Raw genomic sequence first — 9544 nt, 5'->3', positions numbered from 1 at the left:
GCTGGTGAAATGGTTCGCGATATCGTACTTCATGGCATGATCTTGGATAAACCGGTCGGGGGCATACATGGCTCACGCGACACGTACTGGACTGGACGGGACTCCCTCTCCGTATAAGGGAACCACCTGCGACCTTTGACAGGACAATGCTCGTGCGTTTCAATCAAGATGGGTTGTTGGCTTGACGAGTGCAGGGCTTACCAGGTTTCAACGATGGATTTTTTCTTCTTTATTTCTTTACGGTTGAAGCGTTCTAGCGGATTTAAAGGACGGTCGGCGTTGGCATGTACCACAAAGCAAAAAAGGAGGGAAGCAAATGTACAGTATTATCAGAGAGGGCCATGACTTGATGGAAGGCAGCCTGAGATGCCAGGTGTTGAAGAGACCTTGTAGTTGGACACGCTCTACACTGAAGAGAGAAAATGAAAAGCATATGTGAAAGATATGAACAGTCTGCCGCCTCGAACCTAGCCAGCCTAAGGACGAACTTACTTTGTGCTCGGTAAACGCAGCAAGGGCCAAGGCGCGCAGGCTATTGTTGAGTGTGGAGCCTAGGATGAGGCTGACGAGGCTGTGAGGCTGTGAGGCTGTCGACTGGCGCGGGCGATAGTGACGTCCGTCGTCCGTCGTCCGCAGCGAGTCCCACCACCGCGCAGAAGATGCAGTGGTGCAACGGAACGAGCCTCATCTCGCTCAACAACACATTTTGACCGCGAGAGGCGCTCAGTGCGCATTGCACATTTGCGTGTCGCTGTACAGACGTTTTGCCTCTCCCAACTATAAATTCAGCATGAAACCTCGTCGACCCGGCACTGACTGGTGACCTGTGAAGCTATCACCAATTGCCGCTGCCGCACCCGCAGCCTCACCCGCAGCCTCATACTTTGCGTCTCGACGACATCATCGCGACTGGCGTTAGCATTGAACAGACAACTGAGCATCTCGGCGAGAAGCTCGGCAACTATGCCTGATATTCATCCATTTGGAGGGCGAATAAGCCGAACATTTGGGAGATCGGTAGGTGCACAAGACACAAAGAGACTTTCTCCCATCTCCACCACCCCTCCCACTACCGCTGCATATCGCTGCGTATCGCTGCCACACTTCTACATGTTATCGATACCGATTGTATCGATAAGCTAACTGATACGCTATGGACACGAAGCTTGCTCCGGAAGATGCGTACTTGAGCTGTGAGTAGCCTCTGGTCTCACTCCCGCAATTCCATTCTGACCAAGGCCATGCAGACTACGATGTTCGATGTCGGTACCACCTTCGTCCCTGTATCTACACCTGATTGCTTTCCCACAACAAAATCCACGTGCTGAGATAAAGGGAGAGGTTATAGTGACAAGAGAAGACATATCGGTGCTGAAGAATGACTGGTTAACGGACAATGTATGCTTGTGATCCATCATCACGATAACAAGGCTGCTGAGACTGACGGTTTTGATTGCCTGTACAGGTCATCTCATTTTGGGAAGAGTAGGCCACATCCCACATCCCACAACGTATCAAGAAGAGAGATACAAGACCTAACAAGAATTCGCTGTCAAAGGTATCTGGAGCGAGAATATCTCACAAACTACAAACACTCGCACATCGTCCTCCTCCGCCCTACCATGTCCTTCATGCTCATGCAGACCCCAGATCCTCGGACGATAAAGGTATATTCTGCCGTCAACAACACACACTACACACGGTGGCCATGGCGGTCGGCCCTTTTCTAAACCTTTCACTTACTGGACTTGTAGGACGCTCTCCCCGACTTCACCAACGTCTCACACATCTTCCTCCCCATCAATGACAACCACTCTGCCTCCATCGCCGAAGGCGGCACACACTGGTCCCTGCTCTTGGTCTCCATCGTCGACGGCGTGGCATTCCATTACGACAGCATGCCCCCCGGAAACCAGAACGAAGCACACTACGTCACCCAAAAGCTCTCCCGGCTCATCAACAGACCTCTCCGGTTCATCCAACTGACCGACTCGCCGTTGCAGGACAACTCGAGCGACTGTGGGGTGTTTGTGTGTTTGAACATGCGACATTTACTTTTGAAGAGGCTCTTGATGGTCAGGACGGACGCAAAAGTTAGTATGAGCCTGGGTGGTAGGAGAGTTGACGCTTCGGCCGGGAGGAAGGAGATGTTGCGCATTATTGAGGAATTTCGTCGAGAGGGCGAGAGAAGAAGATCGTAAGTCCCGGATTCGTTCTACCCCTTGTGCCGTATTCTCCGCTTTCGGAGTCACGACAGAGGTCAAGGCATGGTTAACCAGCGTGCCAGAGTAAGCAACTCCCCTCACCCGGGCCGGAAGTCCAAATCACCACCGCGGATAGATTCGCCCAACACGAGAGCTAAAAGCAATGAACCAATGAATTGATCCTGACACCTGACACGGCTTGAACACGACACGGAAGAACACGACTCGGAAAAGGCATGCATCTGCATGAACGAAAAAGGATATGTTGTCATGAACCGTGCCCTTCCCCGAGAAAGGGTGGAAGAGAGCGCTTCATATGCTTTGTGTTACCAGCCGAGAGCTGCAGAACTGGTTTTCCACCTCCTTTGGGATATGATGGATATGAGATGCTGTACCAAGTATTCTACCTGGAAGATATCTACCTAGGTAAATAACATCGGTCAGGGCCCGATGGCAGGGCTGGATCATGTGGCCAGGGTCGGTCCTGATATTTTGCTCGAGCAGAAGATCCAGTCAGATACCTAGGTATTCATCAATGGAACGCTGGAGAGAGGCGCTCTTTGTCTCTAAACTCTCTGTGAACCTGGCACCCTGATAGTTCTGCAAGCGTCATTTTGAGGTTGGCCTTCAGACCAGGATTGGCCGTGGCACTGGCACTGGCACAGACCATTCCGATTTCATCCCGCAGTCCCCAACCCAATCGTTCTCGCGTGACTCTGTGCATCGGTCACCTCCACTGATACGAATCTCTTTCTGCTTGAGAACGCCGCACTGCCCTGTCCGGCGTCTATTTTGTCTCTTCTACCAGCAAAGCACGGGAATTTGCCCTCATTTCGCTGCTGCCCTACAGTGGCTTTCGGCCCTCAATTCTCTCCCAGGATACCCCCGAAACACTAAAGGGTGTAGATGAAATCCGGCCTCAAATCACCAAGCTTGTCGATCTCCTCCTCCGTCTTACCCTCCACCCAGACATCCCTCTCTCCCGCCCTACGCTTGGCATTCTCTCTCCTCAACAGGACATGCTGCAAGAAACTGCCGCCCAGAAGGAAGAGAGCTTCGTAGCCGAGAACGACGGCGTGGCCGGGTCGGTAGCGAGGCTTGTCTTGTGCACGATAGATGTTGCTGGACATGATTCCTGTCCCACGCTGTCAGTATTTGTGGTATGTGCTTCTAGAACACTCTCTTCGATCTGAAAAGAAATTCCGAATCACTCCAGGATAACCCCCAGAGGACACTACACCCGTGTATAGGAGATGTAGAACTCGATGCAGAGAAGCGCAGAGGAGAGGAGCTTTTCCACGTACCGTTCAGGTTGCCCCATCCAATCACGAATCCCAAGGCAATACCTCGCTTATAGACACCCTCAACGTTGTTCGCCGTCCAGGTGATCGTATTTGGAATGCATGGGTATATTCCCATCGCGCCCAAGAACACCCCAGCGTATTGGACATGGGGTACTCCCGAGCCCAGAAGCATGGCGAAGCCGACTATACCGAACAAGGCCATAACCATGTTGCAGTATCCTAATTGGTAAATCAGCGTAAGAGGTCTTGAAGAGGGCAGGGAGAAAAAGGCGAGACATACCTCTCATCCCAGTCCTGTCTGCAACAAACCCCACGAAGATCGTTACCACCGCGGCCACAGCATAAGGAGGTACGCTGAGCAGCTGCGCGTGTATACTTTTATAGCCCATTTGCTGAATAATGGTGGGAATGAAAAGTGAAAATGCATAAAGAGCTGTTGGAGATTAGTGCAATCGCCAATATCACTAGCATAGTTTTCCTCACCGCCGTCACACCCCATATAAATGATGGCGCCCGTCCAAGTCTTCCAGTCCTTTGCCGCTGACCAAAAATACTGCATCTTGAACGCTTCGTGCTCGGCGCTCGATTGCTTATCGAGTTTCAGGCGCCGAATCACACGACGCCGGTCATCTTCGCTGAGAAATTTCGCTTCGTCGGGGAAATCGTGGACCTACAATGCGTCAGCTTGCGTATGTCCATTCGGAATGACACCATGGAACTCACCATGAAGTATGATAACCCGGCTATGATGATCGTCGCCAGACCTTCGAGGATAAAGATCCATGCCCAGCCCGGCTTGCCCCCCACCCCGTCCATCTGGACGATAGCGGCAGCTAATAGCCCACCAAATGAACCGGCAAGAGCAGCCGCTGAGAAGAAGATGGCCGCTCGAATACCAAACTCAGAGCGCCTGTACCAACAAGACAGGTAGTAATTGACGCCTGTGATGAGGTCAGAGAGAATCTCGAGCGGCTCCAACATTTGACGAACCAGGAAAAAGCCCAGCTTCAGTAAGCCCAAGGAACCATCGCGATGCCATGAGGCCGGAAAAGTTGTGGACAAGACCCATCGTGGTCATACAGATACCTGGGGAGATAGGACTCCGATCAGCAGTCTGGTACGGAAATAAGACGCACACCGAATTGGAGGGTGGAACTTTGGCTATCTCAGTCTACTCACCCCATAGAACCATGATCGTAGGAAGGAATATCGACGGCCGGAAACGTTTCAATAAAATCTGGGTCAAAGGCTCGAATAGCGAATACGAAATGAAAAAAATGGTCAAGGTATCATTGTATTCGTTATTAGTCAGATTCAAGTCTTCTTGCAGGCCGTCGATTTTGGCATTTCCGATATTGGTTCGGTCCAAGAAGGAAATCAGGTAGAGCAAGCAAAGCCATGGGATCAGCTGGATGTCGAGTTTCCAGAGCAATTTGCGATCCTGGAGACTATCAGCTATTCATTTCTCGGAGAACGCAACAAAGTATCGCCTACGATTCGCTTCCGCTCTTCTTCGCTGAGCCCTTCGTCTGGATCAGGGACGGTGACAACATTGACAGGAACACCGCCTTCGATGTGTTTCTCATTCTCAGATGGAGAACGAGTATCGTCGGAGTCTGATACTTTGGGATTAGCTTTTTCCATGATCGCAAGCTACAACAGGTGCTTTGTGTAGACTAGATCAATGGGACAGAGACACGGTGTATATATGGCCAGATGTCGAAGGAGGTGGATGGAGGATCGCACAGACTCAACCAAGGATATTTTTAATCTGGAGCAACGGAGGACAACCGCTTACCATGATGGATGGTCCACAAGGATGCCTTGCCGGGGTAGATATTCTGGTTCAGAAGGACGAAGGGACGTCAGGCCAGAAGGATATCCTTGCATTGTCATACTGTCCTTCCTCATGGGGTTCTAGTTCCGTATGTGACGGTTGGCGGCAGGGACTCGTGGTGGAATGAACGTGGATGATGGACATACGTCGATCGTCGTGTGAAACCATCAACGAATTGCAACCAGCCATTGACGTCGATCCAAGAGATATAGTTGTCCGAGTCATTCTAAGCTTCCCGCATCCAAGACGCGCTAGAAGATACTGGATAAAGCTCCCAGTGGCTTCCAAGCTTTCCAAACTCCGGCGATGGGTGGATGTTGTCAGCCAAGGCAAATCGGGGGATTGGGGTAGCAACGGTCACTTGCCGATATGGGCATATCAGTCCACAATGTTTTGCCACATCCATTGCAAAACACGAGGTTGCGGCGATTCTGATGCTTGATGCCTCCCATTCCGCCTAAGGATTTAGGCGGAGAGAGTCGGTCGCTACACGGATGATTGGCTCGAGCAGGTACATTCATAGGCTCAGCGACTTTTCGGTTGAAAGGGGGGTTATCCCAATGTCACGTCGCCTGACTGCCTCATGCATGTCCTGTGAAACTATCGGCATTTGTGGACACGGACCATCGGCGCTCTCTACCGAAAGCTTGAGGGGACCCTCCACTTGCGAGCATCAACCATTTTGGAGAAACGCTCCAATGTTTCTCAACCACAGCTCTTTTTCTTGTTGAAATCGTCGTGTCATGCGGGCTGGCTCATGAGCTGCTCAGTGGCGGGCTTGGTCGTAAGATTTCCCAGCACTTTGGTATTGCTGGCAGAGGATGTGACCAGCGCAAGGAAAGAATTGATAACCGTGCACAATGAGGACATCGTTATCCTCCTCGCAGATTCAGTGCCCAGCGACCGGGGCAGCTGTGCGCAGTGTGCTTGATGAATGTCTGGAAGCAATAGGCTCGTTGGTGCATGCAGCACTTTGCAAAAATGCAGCCATGTAGAGCATGGCCGGTCAGGAGCATCGAATGAATGTGGAAGCTATGGCTCTGGTCGGAGAAATTGGGAGGAACGTGACGCTGGGCTGGGACGAAATCTGGATGCTGAGGACATTCCAGACTTGCAGAGAGATGCCACTGGATCAATCATATACGTGCAGAAGTTCCTAGGAGGGATGTGCTGGTAAGTGAGGACTCGTTGTCGACAAGGGGTTTTGCAGGTGCAGCTGCGCAGGTTCCGGTTCGAAGCTGTGCGAAGCTGTGCGAAATAGACTCTCCAGGTCACGGCGGTCTTTCCTTTGATCTCCCAGACTCCCACAACTACACATCCGAGTCTTGAACATTCCCGGTACTCATCACTTGCTCACTCACTTCCTAAATTCATGCTGTTGATTTCTTCTTATGTGCATCTTCTTCTTCGCTTTCTGATCAGCAGCTCGCCATGGCTTCGAACAACGCTTCTGAGCGGCTGTTCAAATACCCTCCCATGGAGCGTCAGGACCTCAATCAGTCTCAGCTCGGCAGCTTCAAATTCACTCCTGTGGATCCTGTCAGCAGCAGCAGCAGCATTCAAACCCTCACCCAGTCAGCAAAGCTCTACCTTGAAGAGCAGCTCAGCCGGAGGCTGCCTCGCGTTGCAGCGGGCACTTCACAGAACAAGCTCCACACTGTCACTAATGTGTCACCTGAGAAACCTCTATCATACTCAAACTCTTCTTCGGCCGATGCAAACTTCTTCAACAAACACATCAAACCTGATCTTGGCGATTCTCGTCTGCGACTTGGTCCTGCAGCGCTCCGTTCTGCTGTTGCAGGTGCTGCAAGCCCGACAAAGAACGTCTCCGTGATTCAGGTACAGCAGGAACCCAATGCTGTCCTGAGAGAACAGCGACAAAGTACCTCTTTCAACGTAGGTGTGCATTCAGAGGTCATTTGCCACCTGCTTCTCATTGCCTCCGTCTTACTGATAACTCGTGCAGGCTCCAGAATTGGGGCTATCCCAAATTCAAGTCCCACCCTTGGATCCAATGTCTACTGCATTCCCACAAGAGGGGGAATACAGCGGTCAAAGCCTGAATGACGAAACTTCTTTCAGCGAAACGTTGTGTGTGGCCCTCGCGAACGAGCAGCGAGCTCACAGTGTGACCAAAGCAGTCTTGAACTACCAGATTAGAAAACGCACTGAGGCGGAGGATCAACTCAAGCAATATAGACAACAGATCTCGAGCATGACAATGACAATCAAAAACCTAGGTGACATCATCAAATACAATACCAACAAGTATCACCGCGTCGCCCCTGGTGTATGGCCTCTTGAACGGCCTGGTGTATGGCCTGATAAACTGAAAATCGCCAACTTTCCAGACGAATCAGAAGAAGAGGCAGCTTTGAAAGAGTTCTACCGTGAATACCAAAAAGCCAAAGACGCTGCCAAGGAGAAGGAACAGCGTAAAGAAAAGGAACAACAAACAGAAAAAGAACGTTCCGGAACTGGTGTCTCAGCCAAGAAAGACACGGCTGATGTGAATGTCGCGCCATTCAACGATGTCGTCGATGATGCGCAGCTCTACAATCTTGAACTGCTGAAGAAGCCCACGTTTGATGATTCTGCCGACTCCATTTTACGGCGAACTCTTCGCAAGCACTTCTCCATCGACGAGAACGTTGACGACGGCAAAGCCCCCACCACTCCTGCTAGGCGTCGTCCAAGTATCAACAGACTCATCGACATCTCCCCAGAGTCACTCGGAGAAGCAAAGGAGAAGGAAAAAACTGAAGGCGAAGGTGACATGGCTGCTCCAAAGGAAGAAAGCCGGGTCGATGATCTTGCAAACGAAATTCAGCAACGACTGAAAGTTTCAACAAACAGCAAAAGTCAAGTCCGCCTTCTGGTGAGTGAGAGACATGCTTCTCTGGTGAGTGTTGATGGTGAATGTTGACTGACCAGGGTAGACTACGGAAAATCCTGTCCTCGAGCTGGTAATGGCCATCTCCTTTGACTCTATCTGGAAAAATGCACTAACCCTTACTTAGCCTGCGGAATTTGTTGCTAAGTATGGGCAAAAACCTGTCGATGCAGAGGCGCAGGCCTCCGGAGAAAAGGTCTGTTCAATCTTGCGAGGGCCGAGGGCCGAGAGTTATTGACGTGTTCTAATAGTCAAACGGAGTGAAGCTGCATCTGTCAAAGGCTGAGGTGTTCCTGCATAACGAAACACCGAGCAAGCCGTCCAGCGACGAGCAATATGGCAGACTCAGCCCGCCTTCTTCTCTCGCCGACGACCGTCATGGCCAACCCGCCACCGATGTGGTCCCTTCCACCGCAGCTCAGCCAAAATCTCGCATCACTCTTCAGGTCGGCGATAACCTTCATGGGGAGCCGAAATGGTTGATTACGAAAGACAATCCAATTTTTGATAGTGAGGAAGAAAAGTGGCACGCCCTCGGGGAGAACGGGATTGCCTGGCGCCAAAACAGCCCCTTCATGGACCATCCAGTGCGCTACCTTCCTGAGGATGCAGCTGGCACCACTGATGCATATCGCACTGTCATGATCGACGCCATTCCTATCGGCAGCACTTTTCCGGATGTGCTGAGTATTGTCAAGGGCGGTTCCCTGGAGTCAATCCAGCTTTTCCCACCCATCGGCAAAGTGACAAACTTCATGACTGCTCGAGTTGTGTTCAATTATGAAGAGTCTGCGCACAACATGATCAAACACCAAGAAGCTAAAGCTGGGGAAGACAATGACTCGAACCGATTCAAGATAAAGGGGGTTGCCGTTCGATGCTGGATGCCCACGGATCCAACTTATCCCCGAAATGAGGAGCTTGAACGCAAAGTCTTGGGCAGCTCTGGTGCTTCCCGGATCATCCTCATCAGTGACATAGATGAGTACATCTACAATACGATCCCATTCAAGGTCAAACACCCTCATGCTCAACATGTCATTGAGTACAGCTACACACCTGATGGCTGCGCATCGATCGAATTCACCAATGTCAAGACTGCCATCAAGGTGATGGGTTTGTTGAAGATGGATGAAGATTTCTGGAATGGCAGTCTCCAGTACGATACTGACTACACGTGTACGCCGTACGTCAAGGGAGAGGAGATGGGCAATTGAGATGGCGTTGATGAGGCAGAAGACCGAGAAGTTGGCATGAATACACTTCCAAACAATTATCAAATCGTACAGGAGCTACAGATTGA

General features: G+C 51.1%; 3 protein-coding genes across 3 annotated transcripts; 2 read left to right on the top strand and 1 right to left on the bottom strand.

The window, feature by feature from the left end:
* Nucleotides 1-1622: 1622 nt before the first annotated feature.
* Nucleotides 1623-2201, top strand: Z520_10964 (uncharacterized protein; the record flags this gene model as incomplete). Its single annotated transcript, XM_016781455.1, has 2 exons — nt 1623-1667; nt 1755-2201. 2 exons carry the CDS (start codon nt 1623-1625, stop codon nt 2199-2201), a joined length of 492 nt encoding a protein of 163 aa, XP_016627444.1.
* An 896-nt stretch (nt 2202-3097) lies between these two features.
* Z520_10963 (uncharacterized protein) lies at nt 3098-5152 on the bottom strand (the record flags this gene model as incomplete). The annotated part of the gene is made up of 8 exons (XM_016781454.1): nt 3098-3339; nt 3509-3727; nt 3789-3941; nt 3992-4178; nt 4232-4449; nt 4499-4594; nt 4688-4949; nt 5003-5152. The coding sequence occupies 8 exons, from the start codon at nt 5150-5152 to the stop codon at nt 3098-3100; spliced, it is 1527 nt and encodes a 508-aa protein (XP_016627443.1).
* A 1624-nt stretch (nt 5153-6776) lies between these two features.
* Nucleotides 6777-9458, top strand: Z520_10962 (uncharacterized protein; the record flags this gene model as incomplete). Its single annotated transcript, XM_016781453.1, has 5 exons — nt 6777-7244; nt 7315-8226; nt 8288-8314; nt 8369-8437; nt 8493-9458. 5 exons carry the CDS (start codon nt 6777-6779, stop codon nt 9456-9458), a joined length of 2442 nt encoding a protein of 813 aa, XP_016627442.1.
* Between the last annotated feature and the right edge of the window lie 86 nt (nt 9459-9544).

This window comes from Fonsecaea multimorphosa (genome assembly GCF_000836435.1).
Source record: "Fonsecaea multimorphosa CBS 102226 unplaced genomic scaffold supercont1.34, whole genome shotgun sequence".
Classification (NCBI taxonomy): Eukaryota; Fungi; Ascomycota; class Eurotiomycetes; order Chaetothyriales; family Herpotrichiellaceae; genus Fonsecaea; species Fonsecaea multimorphosa.
This window is presented reverse-complemented; position numbering and strand designations above follow the sequence as displayed.